Source organism: Melospiza georgiana, chromosome 21 (genome assembly GCF_028018845.1).
Source record: "Melospiza georgiana isolate bMelGeo1 chromosome 21, bMelGeo1.pri, whole genome shotgun sequence".
Taxonomy (NCBI): domain Eukaryota; kingdom Metazoa; phylum Chordata; class Aves; order Passeriformes; family Passerellidae; genus Melospiza; species Melospiza georgiana.
The window spans coordinates 352,263-369,280 of record NC_080450.1 but is presented as its reverse complement, the minus strand read 5'-3'; the positions used below and the strand labels follow the sequence as shown (position 1 = coordinate 369,280).

The 17,018-nt window shown below is 60.0% G+C and overlaps 3 protein-coding genes across 4 annotated transcripts; 1 reads left to right on the top strand and 2 right to left on the bottom strand.

Annotated features, from left to right (window-relative positions):
- Nucleotides 1-183: 183 nt before the first annotated feature.
- ALYREF (Aly/REF export factor) lies at nucleotides 184-4,894 on the bottom strand. The gene is made up of 6 exons (XM_058038865.1): nucleotides 4,667-4,894; nucleotides 4,375-4,506; nucleotides 2,568-2,715; nucleotides 1,505-1,568; nucleotides 1,211-1,388; nucleotides 184-459 (listed from the first exon to the last, which is right to left on the bottom strand). The coding sequence occupies exons 1-6, from the start codon at nucleotides 4,892-4,894 to the stop codon at nucleotides 445-447; spliced, it is 765 nt and encodes a 254-aa protein (XP_057894848.1). The 3' UTR covers nucleotides 184-444.
- A 94-nt stretch (nucleotides 4,895-4,988) lies between these two features.
- On the top strand, nucleotides 4,989-5,559 carry ANAPC11 (anaphase promoting complex subunit 11). 2 transcript variants are annotated; one of them, XM_058038935.1, is made up of 2 exons: nucleotides 4,989-5,163; nucleotides 5,235-5,559. In XM_058038935.1, the coding sequence occupies exons 1-2, from the start codon at nucleotides 5,055-5,057 to the stop codon at nucleotides 5,378-5,380; spliced, it is 255 nt and encodes an 84-aa protein (XP_057894918.1). In that variant the 5' UTR covers nucleotides 4,989-5,054; the 3' UTR covers nucleotides 5,381-5,559. The 2 variants fall into 2 exon arrangements, with proteins under 2 accessions (XP_057894918.1, XP_057894919.1); XM_058038936.1 differs by having other exon boundaries at nucleotides 4,989-5,234; nucleotides 5,327-5,559.
- Nucleotides 5,560-6,809: 1,250 nt separating this feature from the next.
- PCYT2 (phosphate cytidylyltransferase 2, ethanolamine) lies at nucleotides 6,810-16,996 on the bottom strand. The gene is made up of 13 exons (XM_058039020.1): nucleotides 16,911-16,996; nucleotides 16,467-16,555; nucleotides 15,538-15,699; nucleotides 13,003-13,069; nucleotides 12,457-12,541; nucleotides 11,408-11,452; nucleotides 10,072-10,210; nucleotides 9,397-9,479; nucleotides 9,162-9,239; nucleotides 8,516-8,581; nucleotides 8,226-8,291; nucleotides 7,776-7,864; nucleotides 6,810-7,165 (listed from the first exon to the last, which is right to left on the bottom strand). The coding sequence occupies exons 1-13, from the start codon at nucleotides 16,994-16,996 to the stop codon at nucleotides 7,075-7,077; spliced, it is 1,146 nt and encodes a 381-aa protein (XP_057895003.1). The 3' UTR covers nucleotides 6,810-7,074.
- Nucleotides 16,997-17,018: the final 22 nt, after the last annotated feature.

Below are 17,018 nucleotides of genomic sequence, written 5' to 3'. Positions count from 1 at the left end.
GCGGGCGGGGCGGGGCCGGCGGGGCGGGGCGGGGCCGGCGGGGCGGGGCACGCGGGGATCCGGAGCCGGAGAGCGGCCCGGGAGCAAGAACGGCACCGGCACCGGCACCGGGACACGGAGCGTCACGGTACGTGAGGGAGCGGGACGTGCGCGGGCCCGGCGCGGCAAGGCAGCAGCCACAGCTCTAGACATGGTTCTATTTTATTACGGCAAAGGTGAAAAAGCCACCTTGGCCCAACAGGCAACCAGAAAAATTTATCCCAAAAATAACTCGGTACAAAACAGGTCTGCTGAGAATTAAAAAAAACCTTTACAGGAGTTAAAACCTATCCCAGAACATAAAAGTAAAACAAATCCCATCCTCGGTAGTAGTAGCCACAGCCGCAGCCCCTGCCGGGAGTGTGGAGCAAGATTGGAGTCCTTCCCTGGCCCACTGCTGCCGCTTTAGCTGGTGTCCATCTGCAAGAGAGGGAGCAATGTCACCACGGCCCTGGCACGGCCCTGGCACCCTGCAGCACCCCCGCACCCCAGCCCAGCCCCTCTGCAGGCAGCCGGGCTCTGCTGAGCCCCCCGATGTGGTGGGGACAGGGACAGCTGGGTCCACGCCCCAGCACACCGTGCTGAGCACCACTGCACCCCACACTGCTCCAAGGCTGCTCCTGGAATCCTGCTCATCCCACTCCTTCCATGCTCTCGCCTGACCTATCCCATCCTCGACACCCGCTCTGCTGCCGTGGTGTCCTTGTGGCCTCAGCTCTGCTGGGCTCCTGGCACAGGCTGAGCAAGTTCCAGCCACAGCTGCCCCCTGCTCGTGGCTCCCCAGGCTGGGGCTCATTTCTGCCACCAGCACAACACCCTTCCCCAGCAGCACACCATACAGTTCCTCCACATGAGATTTCCCTTGGTTTCCCCACTCCTGCATCCCTTCAGCTCTGTGAGTTTTGTTCAGCAGCTGCTGCTTATAGCGGCTGTTCCAGCTCTGGGGCCTGGCAGGAACAGAGCCTGTTCCTCAGCCATCCGGAACAGTGACAAACTGCTCTGGAAAGCGAAGCTCAGGCCCAAGCCAAGGCACAGAGGCAGCTTCAGAGTGAGGCTGCCTCCGTGCAAGGCCCTGGAGAATGCTCTCTCTTTCCTGCCAGCTCCAGACTGCCAGTGCTTTCCAGGATGAGATGCTGTGGGGAGCCCATTACCGTGCCCAAGCAGCACTTACCCTGGCGTTGTAAGCATCCAGCTGTGCATCTAGTTCTTCTGCAGAGAGCTGCTGTTTGGAAGTTCTTCCAGCTCCTCTGCCTCTCCCTCTGTTCCCGCCACGAGTCCCTCGCCTGTTGCCTCCACCTCCAAATCCCCCCAAGACCCCGCGGTTCCTGGTCATGCCACCTCTGTTTACACTGAAAGTTTGAAAAGCAACAGTTTTAGTGCCTCCAGTGAAGCTGAGCAGGAGCCAGGCTTCCCAGCAGGGAGGGCTCTGCCCTTCCCTCCCCCTGCTCAGGCAGGGCAACCCCACCTCTGTGCTGGTCTCCGCTGCGTGTCGATCTGTGACGTGACCAGCTGGATGTTCATGGGGCGGCCTGCAGGGAGAGCAGCAGGGACAGGGGAGCAGCTGTGAGCCCCAGAGGGACACACACACACGGGGCAGGGCACAGGGACGGGCAGGGGGGACAGGGCAGCAGGGACAGGGGAGCAGCTGTGAGCCCGAGAGGGACACACACACACGGGGCACAGGGACGGGCAGGGGGCACAGGGCAGCAGGGACAGGGGAGCAGCTGTGAGCCCGAGAGGGACACACACACACGGGGCACAGGGACGGGCAGGGGGCACAGGGCAGCAGGGACAGGAGAGCAGCTGTGAGCCCCAGAGGGACACACACACACACACACATGGGGCAGGGCACAGGGACGGGCAGGAGGGACAGGGCAGCAGGGACAGGGGAGCAGCTGTGAGCCCGAGAGGGACACACACACACATGGGGCAGGGCACAGGGACGGGCAGGGGGGACAGGGCAGCAGGGACAGGGGAGCAGCTGTGAGCCCGAGAGGGACACACACACACGGGGCACAGGGACGGGCAGGGGGCACAGGGCAGCAGGGACAGGGGAGCAGCTGTGAGCCCGAGAGGGACACACACACACGGGGCACAGGGACGGGCAGGGGGCACAGGGCAGCAGGGACAGGAGAGCAGCTGTGAGCCCCAGAGGGACACACACACACACACACATGGGGCAGGGCACAGGGACGGGCAGGAGGGACAGGGCAGCAGGGACAGGGGAGCAGCTGTGAGCCCGAGAGGGACACACACACACATGGGGCAGGGCACAGGGACGGGCAGGGGGGACAGGGCAGCAGGGACAGGGGAGCAGCTGTGAGCCCGAGAGGGACACACACACACGGGGCACAGGGACGGGCAGGGGGCACAGGGCAGCAGGGACAGGGGAGCAGCTGTGAGCCCCAGAGGGACGGACACACACAGACACACATGGGGCAGGGCACAGGGACAGGGCAGCAGAGACAGGGACATGCAGGGCCCTGCCCCAGCCCCAGGAGCCGTGGGGCCAGGCCAGGCAGCCTCACCGTCCAAGGGCACCCCGTTGTACTGCTTCATGGCCTTCAGTGCATCAGCCTTCCTCTCGAAATGCACGTCTGCCGTCCCTAGGCTGCGGCCAGACCTGTCATAGTGCACAGCTGCCTTCTTCAAGGTCCCAAACTCTGCAAAGAGCTCCTGCAACGAGAGGGAAAGTGCTGCAAACGCTGCAGTGCCCCACACTCGGGGTCAGGGCTCGTCCAACCACCTCAGACAGCCTGCAGAAACTCCCAGAGGCACAGCAAGCCCCTCAGCCAGAGTCCAGGCATGGTCACAGGTGGCAAAAGCAAGCAGGACTCCACGCTCGTGTCCTGCAGGAGGCACATCCACAGCCAGGGAAGCAGATTCAAGGGATGCTGACCTGTTTCCCCAGGGGAACGGGGGGCCTTTGTTGAAGACGAGTCAAAGCAGCAACAACTGAAAACACTCCAGAGCCCAGACACCTTTCCCAGAGGAGAATGGCCATGTGAGTGCAGGGATCCACGAGAGCACAGCACTTCTGCTGTGCAGGACTCCTGGCCCTGAGGAACACACCCCAGAAATGGAGACCAACCAAGGCCTGTGCTGAGCTCTGGCCCGTGCTGCCACAAAGGCTGGGAATAAAGAGGCAGCCACAGAGCCCCCAGTTCTGTTTGTCAGGCACCACATTAGGGAAGCCAGCAAGGTTACTGCACAGCCCGTGTCAGCCTGCTCCCGAGGCACAGCAGGGCTCTCGGCAGGGCTGCACGGGCACAGCTGCACAGGGCAGCTGCCTGATGCTTTCTGGGCAGAACGTGGCAGGCAAGGCTGTGTCAGCCCTGCCCAGAGCCCGGGGTCGGCTGCTCCTGCCTCAGGGGACACCAAGAGCAACCAGAGCACCTCGGGCCTCTCACACCACAGAGAGAGGCATTGGCACAGCAACAAAACCACATCTGAGGCAATGCTAAATTATGGGGCTGGGGACAAAGCCACTGTCAGCCCTGCTGCTGCTAAACAAACCCCAGTGGGAGCTCGTGCAGCCACAGGAAGGAGAGTCCTGGCTGCAGTCGAGGCACAGGGGCTGAGTTTTACACACTGCTGCCTCACTGCAACAAACAGGAACTTATTAAACCCAGTCTGAACCTACAGGAGGGCAGCACACTACCCAGTGAGTGACAGAGCTCCTTCCCAGTTCCCCACACGCAGCCAGGTGGGTGTGTGGAGAGGCTGAATGAATGATGAAGAAGGTCTGGCAGCAGTGGTTTGGTTCTCCCTGGAGAGGCCACGAGAGCCAGAGGCCAGGGTGATGGCAGCCCTCTGTGGCACTGAGTTCCTGCAGAGCTCACAGCCCACGCCTGAGCCTGGGACACCCCAATGCACTTGACTGCAGCCCCTGTGGGGGCACGGCCATCACAGGTGGAGCACAGGACACCACGGCACCAGTGCAGCTGTGACAAATACCGACCTGGCTGCACCGAGGGGTGCATCCTTGGGAACCCCTGACACCCACCAGAGCCCACAGCACCCTTAGGAACTGCTACAGCTGCACAGAGCAGGAGCTCACAGAGTCACACTGCACCCTCCCATCGCAGCGTGACCCAGCAGAGCCACGCCATCACTCTGTGCACCGGGCAGCCCCATACAGAGCACTTATAAACCGAATTTTCCAGCCCCAAGGAGATCACCAAAGCAGGCACACGTAGTGCCAACCCCATCGCCAGGGATTAATTCACGCGGGAATGCTCGGCCCCGGTGCCAGCCGGAGCAGGGCCGGCGGGGCTCCCGCGGGCACTGGCCCGGCCGATGAACGGGGCCGCGCTCCCTCTCCCCGAGCCGCACCTGGATGTCCGCATCCGAGACGCCGAAGTCCAGGTTGGAGACGAGCAGCTTTCCGCCGGTCTCCACGCCGGCCCCCGCCCCGAAGCCGCTGTCGAACAGGTCGTGCTGCCACTTCTCCGGGAGCTGCTTCGGCTGCAACGAGACCGGAGCTCGCTGACCGGCGCCGGGGCCCCGCCGCCCGCGGCCGCGCCGGGACCGGACAAAGGGGCCGCCCGCGTCCCCGCCCCGCGCGGGCCCGCCGCCCCAGCCCGCCGCGCCGCCGCGGCCCAAGCCCCGCCCGCCCGGTCCGTACCCGGCTGTAGGGCGCGGGCCGGTTCCTGCCGCCGCCCCGGGCCATCACCGGCCGGTTCCGTACGGGGCCGCCGCCCGCGCGCCCGCCGCCAACGCCGCCCCGGCCGGGCCCGCCCCCGCGTGCGGTGCCGCCCCGGCCCCGGCCGCCCCGGCCGCCCCGGCTGGCCCCGCGCTGGCTCCGGTTGAGCTTAATGATGTCGTCCAGGGACATGTCCATCTTGTCGGCCATGATGGCGGCACCGCTCCCGCCCGCACTTCCGGCCGCGCTGCGCCCGCGCCGGAAGCGGAAGGGGCGGGGCTGCGGCGCGGCGCGGCGGGCGCGCGAGACTCTGTGGGGCGGGCGGCACTTCCGGCGGCACCGGGACCGGGAGCAGGAGCGGGACCGGGAGATGCGGGTGCGCGTGCGGAGCTGGCACGGAGTCGCGTCCTGGCTGTGGGTGGCCAACGACGAGAACTGCGGCATCTGCCGGATGGCCTTCAACGGCTGCTGCCCCGACTGTGAGTGCGGCACCGGCACCGGAACCGGGCGCTGCGCGCCGGCCGGGGCTGACGGTGTGTCCGTGCCGCAGGTAAGGTTCCCGGAGACGACTGCCCGTTGGTGTGGGGGCAGTGCTCGCACTGCTTCCACATGCACTGCATCCTCAAGTGGCTGAACTCGCAGCAGGTGCAGCAGCACTGCCCCATGTGCCGCCAGGAGTGGAAGTTCCGCGAGTGACGGCGGCACCGGGCACGGCCGTGACCCGCCCGGCCCGGCCCGGCCCGCCCAATAAACGTGCGACGCCAGTCCGTGTCCGTGTCCGTGTGCGGTGTCCCGGGCTCGGTGCTCGGAGCGGGGCCGGGCAGTGACTCCGCCGGGCGCCCCGCGGGCTCCGCCGCCCCGGGAAGCGGAGCGGCGGCGGGGCGGGCGAGGCGGGACCCCCGCCCGGGTGCCGCTGCTCGCGCTGTGCCGCCCCGCCGAGCCCCGTTCCTGCGGGCGGCCCGGTGGGCAGGACCTCGGGGCGCTCTCGGCCCGTGCCGCTCTCAGCTCCGACACCGGCGGCCCTGCCCAGCTCGGCCCGCTGCCCCCGGGCTCCGCACCGCGGCGAGGAACGGGGCCGCCCGGGGGCTGGGGGCCCTGGGGTGACAATAAACGTGCTCGGGATGGCTCTGTCTGTCTGTCTGTCCTTGCTGGGGAGGGGGAGCCCACCCAGACCTGGGAGCTCCAGATGCCAGCCCTGCCTGGCTGCAGTGCCCATCCCAGACACGGTGCCAGCCCTGCCTGGCCCACATGGGTACCTGCTCATTAGCAGAGAAGCCAGGGAGTGTCCCCAGTGCCCCTGGCTGCAGCTCTGACACACGTGGAGCTGCCCTGCTGTGCCAGGCTGAGCCCAGGAAGGGCCAGCAGGGTGAGTGGTGGCTGCCCTGGGGCTGAGCAGCCCCCGTGCCATGGAGCCTCGGGGAGTGTGGGGCTCCCTCTCAGGAGCAGGGCACGTGTGCCCCGTGCCCCTTTCGCTTCAGCCCCAAAAACACCAATGCACAACTCTTCAACATTTTATTAATGATCAGCAACAAAAGTTTACAAGAGAGAGGACACCAGACACAGCCCGGCAGGACCATCTGGCACAGTGCAGTGAGCTGCTCAGGATCCGCAGCCCAGGATCCTGGAATGTGAGAGGCAGAGGGGGCTCACAGCTCAGGACCCATCTTGCAGGCTGCACCTGCCCTTGGAGGCAGCACGCTGCATGTCAGCCATCAGGAGACACCCCCAAACCTGCCCCTGGCCTCAGCTACTCCATCAGCACAGCCCACACAAGGCACTGGGTCCTGCTGCCTTGCAAGGGACAGCCTTTGGGGACAGCATCCCTGTGCCTCGTGGGCAGAAATGCCTGACCTGGCGCACCTGCAGCAAAGGAACTGCCCAGGGCAGCTCTGGCTGTGGGCAGGGGCTGAGCAGAGGCAGCCCCTGGTTCCCGAGCAGAGCTGCAGGGAAGCCCAGGAGCCCTGTCCTGTTCCCAGGCTGCTCCCAGGGCCGGTGCAGCCCCCAAGCCCTGCCCGGGGCTGCTCTGCACTGCTGGGCCCGGGCTGGCAGGGCAGGGGCGCGGGCAGCTCCTCCACTTCCCTCCGACCAAGAGCCAGAAACGGCAGAAGGTAAAAGCACATCAACGTGTTAAAACATTAGTTATAATTAAAACCTTTTTGTTTTGTCAAATCTCCTCCTGGGAAAAGGGACAGGGACTGATTAACGGAGATAAAACTAGGCAACGGAATCCCAACTCGTTATGTCTGCGTAATTAGTGCAGGAGGAGCTAGGGCAGCACATCCTGCGTGCCAGCAGGGCTGCCCCCGTCAGGGCTCCTTTCCTATGGAGCAGCTGCTCTCGCAGAGGGTGAAGCTGCAGCTCTCGGTGGATCACACACGCCCCTCTGCAGCCTAGTGCTTCTCCTGCTCCAGCCTCCTCATGGCCTCCAGCACAGCCAGCTCTTTGGCTTCTTTCTTCTGGTTGCGAGCTTCAAACTCCAGCCTGCAAGTACCACACAGTGCCCTGAGGTTCTCATTCACCCACACTGCCTGTAGACACAGCCCCTGGAGCAGGGCAGCGTTGCCTTCTGTGCTGCTCGGTCCTGAGAGCCCTTCAGAAACCCCCAGGACCCCCAGAGCCTGCCATGGCTGCTGCCAGCCCTCTGCAGCCCTGCACTCCCACACTGGTCACACTGACTTCCTTCTCCCTCTGCGGAAGCTGCTATTCCATTCTTGGGCTGTTCTGGGTGATGTAACACCAAAATCAAATTTATCACGGATGTGAGCCAAGGTGCTGAAAGAAGGACTCGGGCCTAAAAAGACCAAAAGCAACATGCCCTTTCCCCTGGGATACAGCAAGGGAAATCTATCATTAAAGGAGAAAACCAATAAATGTGCAGTGCAGCACATTCTGACACAGCAGAGTTCAGCTGTTCCCTTCCCTGTACAGATTGATGCAATCACATTTACAGCCTGCCCAAGCCATGACAGAGGAAGGAAGCCAAGTTTGCTGCTCTGTGCCTTCAGACAACACCTTCTCTCCCTGTTTGGTCCCATCCATCAGTCCCCAGACACTCTGGAGGGAACAGTACCAGGAGACAAAGAAATCCAACCTGTTCTTGATGATTCTTTGCACAATTAGATCTGTGGTGAGATTGCTGCCACTGTCCACCAGCTGGAAAATGCCACGTCGCTTTGGTTCCTGCAGAGAGACACAGACAGGGCTGTGAAAACCCTGGGAGTGCAGCCCAGCTGGATGCACAGTGACCTCCTCGCAGGCACAGCAAACACTCGCTGAAAGCAAAGCTCCACACACACAGGAGCTGCCCAGCACAGAGCACCAGGATTTCTCCCTCTGCCACGAAGGCATCAGGAACAGGCAGAGCAAAGCAGTGCTTGGAGAGTGGAGCTGCTGGGAGTGATTTACTGACTGCTCCATGGTGCTGCCCTCAGGCGTGGATGAAAAGCTGCCAAAGCCTCCTCTGCAGTACCTTCTCAGTCCAGGAGCACAACCAGAGCCAGGCCCTGGCCATCAAATGCTGACAAAGCAAGTGGCACTTTACCTCATATGGATCAGAACCGTCCTTGTCCGGCACCACCTCAGTCATCCCATGGCAAACAAGCGTCACCTGGAGGAGGACACAAAAGTCACTGACAAGATCCAGAGGATGCCAGGGACATTTCCTGCCACTACTCCCACTGAGCACAGCCTGGAGACCGGCAAAGGCACCCTCGTGCATGCACAGCCTGAGTCCCAGTGTGAGCAGGACCCTCCCTCCTTGCCCCCCTGTGCTGTCCTGCACCACTTCAGCTCCCCACACACCTCCCTGTCCATCCCTGTGCAAGGACTCACCCTGAAGTGATCCAGCAGATCAGCAGTGACAGCGTAGGGAGCTCCAATCACCACCTCTGAGACATACTGAAAAAGGAACCAGGTAGAGTTTTTAAATTTAAAAAAAAACATCAAAGAAAAACCCAAAACCCAATCCCAAGCCAGAAGCCAGGTGCTTCTTAAAGAGACCCGAGCAGTCACCTGGCTACAGAAGTTCAAATAAGGGAACAGAGAAGTGGGTTCAGCAGTAACTGCTTGTCACACAACAGCTTTTTGTTCCTCTACAGAATGTCCTTTCTGTGCCTATAGAGCAAATCCAAAAGTTAATTGCTCCAGGCACACATTTCTGGGGTTCCCCACGATTTTGCCTCGGGTATTTTCTCCCCTGCTGCAGGGAGCAGCGTTTTCTGTCTGACCACACAGCTCCCTCTGTGGCGTCCAGCCCTGCCACTGGGGCTGAGCAGCTGGATGGGGCACAGCTTGGATCAGCCAGGATGGCACAGGAGCCCAGCAGAGCCTCCCAAGAGAACCAGCACCTCTGGCAGCCTCAAGTGATTCATCTTGTCTGTGTTCTCAGGGCACACCACGGAGCTCGTGCGAGGTCACTGAGCACAGGTGCCCACCAGCAGGCCCTGGGCAGCCCTCAGAGTGCAGAGACACCACTCACCCTGCAGGCCAGGACGCTGAGGGTTCGCTCGTGGATGTTCATGATGGGATAGTTCTTCCCTTTGTAGCGATTCACCTCCTAGGGCAGAGCACCGGGCAAGTCAGAGGGAGACAGAGCAACTCCCTTCCCTCCTCCCTGTCCCAAAACAACATCCCTGTCCTGTCTGTGGGAGCACAGGCTGCCTGGCTCAGAGAACAGGCCCAGCTGCTCTGCCCTGGGACAGTTCCACACGGACCTGATCGAAATGCAGCCCAGCAATGATGTAGGGCTTCTCTGCCAACTGGTGAACCTTCTCCAGGAAATCCACGTGGCCAACATCTGCAGATCAGTTTAAGGAATTGAAGCTCACGTGGAAAACAGAGGAAGGAAGACAGAAATAGAATCACCCAAAAATGACAGCAGGAGTCAGGAATCCCTAGGATTTTATTCTTGCACTCTTATTGCCCATTTCCAAGAACAGCTGCTGCCTCCCTCCTCAGGTTCCACTGGTTCTGGGCAAAAGCCAGAGACTTTTTCAGCTCCAACTTACATGGACTCAGCTTTGCCTCTATCCAGAATTTCTGCTTGTTTGGATGTTCTGGCACGAAGCCTCAAAGCCTGCCCCAGGAACAGCGTGTCAGCTCCAGGTGCTGTGGCAGCCAGTCTGCACCACAATCACTGGAGTGCTGAGAATATCCATCTATCTGCCTTCCTGAAATCCAACAGCCACAGATTGCTCCACACAGGAGCTACAGCCTCTTTCTCAGCATGCTGTGACTAAGACACTGCCAGGAAGAACTCACTCCTGACTCCTCCCTCACACACAGCTACAGAAAAGGAAGAAGAACGAGGCAAATACGCAGTGTGGTGCCTCCCAACATGGGAACATCAGCCAAAGAGCCCCGGTGCAGCCCTAGAGAGTGAAGGATACGGAACAGGTCGAAGGCTCCAGCCACGTAGATGATGGTGTCTCCTGGCTGGGGCTCCTTCCCTGATGCAAACTGGATGATCTTCTGGGATGTCTGCAGGAACTGCGAGACACCAGTCCAGGGACTGTGACCCTTGGGCCCCTGTGGAAACATACACCAGACACAGCTTCTTTTCAGGCTCTGGGAGGGGCTTGGGACAACACACAGTGCTGGGCAATCTGCTCATCTGAATTTGCTGGCCACTGTAACAACTCCCAGCGCCTCAGACTCTACATTCCTGGCATCGAGTGTTCAGACAGTTTCACAAAAGCCCTTTATGCCCTGTCTAAATCATCACCTCAGCAGACAGCTCAGGAGATGCCAAGAGGAAAGCTCAGGAAGGAGGAAGACAACAGGGCAGGTTTGAATTTCCATGAGAAGCAAGACAACACCGACCGAGCTACGCTCTGGCAGCCCCAGGGCCCCTGCCTGGCCCTCAGCTCTGGGACAGAGCTCGGTCCCCACCGCGTGGCAGCTCTGCAACGGCCACTGTCACCTGCTCTGCCACCCAAAGCTGCTCCATGGCACTTGGCAGGACACCCACGCTGCAGCTGAGGCCAGAGCAGGCCCTGCAAAGGGCAGCACGCAGACAGCTCAGCTGTCAGGGTCACCCAGGGTACCCAGTGCCCTGAGCCGTCCTACCCGGATCCAAGCCCCAGCAAACAGCCATGCTAGAGCAATATGCCCCAAAACACCTACTCAAAACCCCCAAAACAGTGAGCAACTATGGAAGATGCAGACAAGTCAGCAAATCCCCTGTGAGTAAAAAAGAGTTGCTTGAGCTGCTGGTGCAGCTCATTCAGCAGGGACAATGCGGCTGGAAATGAACAGGGCTGGCTCCTTAGGAGCAGTGTGAGCCCCAGGCTGGCCCTGGCAGCTGGAGCACCGAGAGGCCTGTGCTGCCCCGGAGCTCTGCAGCAGCGTGGCCACACCTGCTGTGTCCACACCCAACACAGCACCTGCACAACAACGCGAGCACTGAGAGCAGCAGCCAGAGGCCGTCCCAGGCTGGAGCCACGGGCGCTTGGGAAGTGGCAGGAAGGAACTGACAAGCAAGGAAGGAGCCCAGCAGAGGCTCAGGGGGCACAGCAGCCCTGCGGTCCCCCTCAAGGACAGCTCAGGCTGCCCTGTGCCACAGCTGCCCATCACACCCACTGCCATGTGGGGACACGGACGCTCACTGAGACATTGCTGCTACACGTGGGAGGACAAACAAGCCTGCAACAGGCCAGAAAGCACACTGGGAATCCTTCTCAGGCAGGACAACAACCAGACGTCCACGACCAGAACTCACATTACCTTCCCAAAGTTGTCAGTGTGCTTCCGATAGTCTAGGTCCTCATCCTGAAGGGAGATAAAGAGTCAAAATGTTTAAGCACTTGCACAGCTCATCCAACCAAGATATGCTTGTGTGTGGGAAGTGCTGGGAAGGCCAGGCTCAAACGCACACCAGGGATCCTGTCACTGAATGCTGCCAAACTAGTTAATACCTAACCAGAGTCCTGTCCCAGCATGAGTCACAGGAAATGTGTCCTTATCTGATCCCAGCTTGGCACTGCCAGCAAAGGTGGCTCTTGCCCAACCTGCAGCCCCAGGAGTGCTGCACAGCTGCATGCTCCCTCGGCCCAGCAAGCCCCTGACAGGACAGCATCCCTTTTCCTGCCAAAGACCCTCACGAGAGGCAGGCTCAGGCACCTGCAGCAGCCAGCAGCACCGGGCAGATCTCGCTGTCAACTCCTGTGCTACAGCTAAGCCAATTTAACAGCTCAGCACAACAAAACATGTCCCTCTGTCCCTCAATTCGCCTGTGGGTCACTTGTTGCTGCAGTTACCCAGGTGGTTCTGTTCTCCGATTCCTTCATTACTCAGTAAATTCAACTCATTACCTGACATAAAACCATTGACTTTACTTATTCCTGGCTAGGTTAGCTCCCAGCCAGAGAGAGCTGAGGAGACTCAAGAAAGGTCTGATTAGACTAGAGACAACAGAAGGCAGAAGCATGAAGCTCAGTGGAAAGGGAGAGGAGTTTCTAACTCTGGCAGCACCTGGCTGACAGATCCATGTGCCTGCACTGTGTTGTTTCACCCTGGCAGGAGTCATGGGCTCGCTGCAGCTCCCCTAACGTTCCGAGCCCACCCTGATCATGAGGCACCAGAGTGTGTCCCATCACAGTGCCATCTCAGGCGCGCTGAAGCAAACATGAGCAGGTTGTTTTCCTGCCCCTGCCCGTTCTCCAGGCAGGAGCCAGGCCCAGGAGCTCTACCCTCCACTCTGCTCCGTGTGGGGCAGCAGAGGGAAGAACTGCTCGTGCCCTGTGCCCCACCTGCCCCCAAGCCCCCTGACTCACTATGTTGCTGTGGTGAGCCTTGGTCATAAGCAGCATGCGGCCAACAAGGTCAGTGGTGGACACGCCCTGGGTGCGCTTGCATTCCCTGCAGAGACAAGCAAAGCATGAGGCAGGAGCAAAGGCTCTGTCCTCCCACCACTGCCACAGGGCACCTGTGACACCTGATAAACCCAAACCAGGGGATGGCCTCCTCAGCCTTCCTTCTCAAGAACAGCATTTATCTGCTGAGCCTCGGCATCACCCTCCGGCCACAGCCACTGCTGGCGTGAACGCCTCCCTCACCCAGGCTGCCCTGCAGCCAGCTCTCAGGGAGGCTTTAAAGCCAGAGCCAGCCCCGCCAGGAACCAGACAGCCCCACTGGGCAGGAACGCTGCCCCCCTTCCCTGAAGCCAAAATGCTCGCAGCAGTGGAAGCTCTGACACACAGCCAAATTCAGGTGTGACCTGAAGAATGGTATGTTTCATCTGACTTTCCTTCAAGGCACAAAGTCTAACTCTACCCAGAAACTCTGCCCAAAACAAGATAAACAGGTAAGCAAGAGGTTACCTGTATCGCCCTGCTGTCTTTACTTCCTCATAGGTGTCCTTGCCATCGATAGTTAAGGTGATGTCATCTGCAGAGAGAGAAAAGCCTCAGAACTGGACACAAGCTCTCCTGCACAAAAGCAGCAGCTGTGCCCACACACCTACAACTCTGCAATCCAAATCCCTGTGCCTCCACAGGGGACACGTCCTGTGCCCCACAAAGATGTCAGGGAAGTGACAACTGTGACGACAGTGTCTGTGGAGACAGGGATATTCCTGGACATTAACACCATCACCCATCTGGGGCACTGCTGGGTGCCCTGCAGCAGCAGGCACTGCCGACTATTGTCTGAATGACAATAAACAAGCACTACCTGTATCAATGTTAAAAATGAACATTTTAGCTATTCTGGGACTGGTTTTAACCCTTGGCTCGTGTTACAAGTTTTCAGTCAATGAAACAGTTAATCCAGTGGAAAGTTCTTCCTCTCAGTGGCTGCACTCCCACAGTGACATCCAGGACCCTTCCACAGAGGCCATTCTGGCTCATCTCTGGCTCACGGCTCCCAACTCCCCCTGCAGAAACACCTCTCACACTTTTGGTGATGGTGCAAAGCCTTCACAAGCAAAAGCTAAGCTGGTTTCCCTTTGCCAAAGGAGCCAGTGGGCAGCCCTGAGTGTGCCCACACAGAGGGTGCCTCAGTCCTGCTCCGCTCCCCAAAACCCCACAGCCTCCCCTCAGAGCACAGCCTGGCGTGCCAGGGGGGCACACACAGCAGGGCAGGGCACACAGAGCCGGGCACACACTGCCAGGAGGGCACACACTGCCAGGAGGGCACACACAGCCAGCAGGGCACACAGAGCCAGCAGGGCACACACAGCGGGGCACACACAGGAAGGCACACACTGCCAGCCCAGCCTGGCGGGCCAGTAGGGCACACACAGCAGGGCAGGACACACAGAGCCAGGAGGGCACACACAGCAGGGCAGGACACACAGAGCAGGGCAGGACACACACAGCAGGGCACACACTGCCAGCAGGGCACACACACAGCAGGGCACACACAGCCAGCAGGGCACACACACAGCAGGGCACACACAGCCAGCAGGGCACACACAGCAGGGCAGGGCACACACAGCAGGGCAGGGCACACACAGCAGGGCAGGGCACGCACTGCCAGGAGGGCACACACAGCAGGGCAGGACACACAGAGCCAGGAGGGCACACACAGCCATGCAGGGCACACACAGCCAGCAGGGCACACACAGCAGGGCAGGGCACACACTGCCAGGAGGGCACACACTGCCAGGAGGGCACACACAGCAGGGCAGGACACACACAGCAGGGCAGGACACACACAGCAGGGCACACAGAGCCGGGCAGGGCACACACAGCCAGGCACACACAGCCAGGAGGGCACACAGAGCCATGCAGGGCACACACAGCCGGGCACACACAGCAGGGCAGGACACACACAGCAGGGCACACACTGCCAGCAGGGCACACACTGCCAGCAGGGCTGCTGTCACCACCTCAGGTAAGCACAGCTATTTCCACACTCAGCCTTTGCACAAACACAGCCTGGCCAAGCTGCCGGGGCAGGGTGCTGCTCGGAGAGCACGGGGGGATTGCGACAGGCCAGCGAGTGGCACAGGGGACGAATGCAAGCAGCTGGAGCAGGGCCACGGGCACTCCTGTGCCTCCACAACCCCTCAGCACCCCTGCAGGGATCACGTACACCGGACACCCTCAGGGCAGGCAATGAAGGTAATGAGGAATTTGATAACCACTCCATCCACGTGAAAAAAGAATATTTATCTTCTAAAGATGAGGGATTTATTTACACTTTGTGAAATACTTGGCTTATCAACAGCAGGTGGCTGGGATCAGATGGGAGATACACGAAATGAGTGCAAAGACTACTCCTGGTCAAAGTAACAAAATTGCTTCAGAGGGGCAGGGAAGAAGGGCTGAGGCTTAATGAGCATTGGCAGCAGCCCAGGAAGGGACAGAGTCCCAGAGCAAGAACATTTCCTCAGAACACTGGTGCTCTTTAGCAACAGTACACCCAAAAGTGTTCACACTAAGAACTAGGTCTCTGGCCACACAGTCAGCTGAGCCACTGAACAGCTTATCAGCTGGATAAAGAGAGCTTTTCAGATCTAACCTTGTCCCAGGATAAGTAGAAATAAACATGGTTGTATTTCTGCATGCTTTCCTTTTCAATAGTGTTTTTCACACTTAAGTTTTGTAAATGGCTTTCCCCTTTGCACAAATTTCTGCTGGTGCTAAGGGCAACCTCGGGATAATTTTAAATGACACATTTCACCTTTTTAAGTTAAAACCAAGGGCCCAGGCCACTCTCGAGGTTCTGAGCACACTGATGTTTCTCCAGACCACGAGACCAGAAGCAGCTGTGCTGCCCAGTGCAGGTGTTGAGAAGGCAGAGCTGTGCAGGCAGCCCTGCCCCTGCAGGTTTGCAGCAGGGCACCTGGAGAACACCTGGAGCACACCTGGAGCCCAGGTCAGCACAGCCACTGCCCCATCCCCACTCACCCCCATGCACGCAAAAGTCACAGCTGTACTTGTCCAGGGTTTCCAGCGTGGTGACATAAGGAGCTCCAGGAGCAATCTCATCCACCCACTTGATGGCCTGCACCATTTTGTACCTCTCCTCCTGTGTAAAGACGGGGGGACCCTTGTGCTTGGCAATCTCCTCTGGGGGAGAAACAAAATTCCAGTTAGAAGCACGTCCTGCAGCTCCAGTGACTCTCAGCCACTGCCCCTCTCATTTCATGGGCAGGTGAACTTCACTGCAGGCTTATGCTCAGATTTGGATCAGTCTGTGGTAGCAAAGGAAGCCCCAGATAGATCAGAAAATATTTTGATTCGGTTGCATTTCCTAAACATTTAACAAGGGCCCTGGAATTCACTCAGAGGGCAAAATGTCTCAGTGCCTCCCTGTACTCAGATACTTCTTCCTGAAGGGATGAGCTGGGGCTCCCAGCATCCCCCCAGGAGAAATTTCCCTCTTAAACAGTAACTTCATACTACCCCTGGTTCCTACTGGAAATTCTGCATCCACAAACCCATTTAAAATACATCTTGACATGCCAGAACTTGTTTCTGACACTTAACTTCCAGATTGCCTTGAAGAGAGTTTTCTTCACAAGGTAATTTGTTTTGAAACGTAAATTCTGCACCTCCTACCAGCAAAAGCAGACTGATTTTTGGCTGTTTCAACTGTTTTTATAGCACAGAAGGCAGATTAACCCTCGGAGCCTGCAAGACCTGACCCGCCTAATCCTCAGTCCAAAAGTATGACGGGGTAACTCCACTCCCAGAGAAGGGACATCTTTCTCTTGGAGGCTACTGATGCTGGAGCAGATGCAGGATGAAGCCTGACCCTATCAGGAGCTCTTGGGGCTAATGCTGCTGGGCAATCTGAGGGGCTGCACGGGAGGAATGCTGGTGGAACCTCTTACCATCGGTGTGGACCCCAACGATCAGGTAATCGCCCATGGCCCGCGCCTGGCGCAGCTGGTTCGAGTGGCCGTAGTGCACCATGTCATAGCTGCAAAGAGAAGGGCCGGCTCAGCCGGGCAGCTGCGGGCGATGCGCCCCAGCCCCGGGGCTGCCCCGGTGCTCCGGGGCCGCTCCCTCCGTGCACCTGCCCGGCAGGGCGGGCTGGCCCCGGGGCAGCGCACCGGCCGCACCGGCGCCCGTTAAGCGGCCGAGCGAAGGGGCCCGGCCGGTTCGTGCCCAGCCCCGTTCGCCGCCGCTCGCCCGGCACGGAGAGCGCCGCGGAGCCGCGGCCCGGCCCGTCCCGCCGCGCTGACAGAGGAGGCGGAGGCACCGGCGTAGCCAACACGGTTTATTTCCGCGGCGCCGCGACACGGCCCGGCCCGGCCCGCCCCGCCAGCACTCACCATCCATCGCACCAGACGCGCACGGGCCGGGGGCCGCCGCCGCCCGCCGCGGCCCCGCCGCCGCCCGCCGCCCCGTTGCGCAGCATGGCCGCGCTGTCACCGGCGCCC

Coding starts and splice junctions, on each gene's coding strand:
- PCYT2 (XM_058039020.1), bottom strand. CDS start 16,996: ATGCTGCGCAACGGGGCGGCGGGCGGCGGCGGGGCCGCGGCGGGCGGC. Junction 13,070..15,537: donor TGACTTTTGCGTGCATGGGG/GTGAGTGGGGAT, acceptor CTCTCTCTGCAG/ATGACATCACCTTAACTATC. Junction 8,582..9,161: donor TCAGCGTCCTGGCCTGCAGG/GTGAGTGGTGTC, acceptor TTCCTTTTTCAG/TATGTCTCAGAGGTGGTGAT.
- ANAPC11 (XM_058038935.1), top strand. CDS start 5,055: ATGCGGGTGCGCGTGCGGAGCTGGCACGGAGTCGCGTCCTGGCTGTGG. Junction 5,164..5,234: donor CAACGGCTGCTGCCCCGACT/GTGAGTGCGGCA, acceptor TCCGTGCCGCAG/GTAAGGTTCCCGGAGACGAC.
- ALYREF (XM_058038865.1), bottom strand. CDS start 4,894: ATGGCCGACAAGATGGACATGTCCCTGGACGACATCATTAAGCTCAAC. Junction 4,507..4,666: donor GGCCCGCGCCCTACAGCCGG/GTACGGACCGGG, acceptor GTCTCGTTGCAG/CCGAAGCAGCTCCCGGAGAA. Junction 1,569..2,567: donor CAACGGGGTGCCCTTGGACG/GTGAGGCTGCCT, acceptor CTCTCCCTGCAG/GCCGCCCCATGAACATCCAG.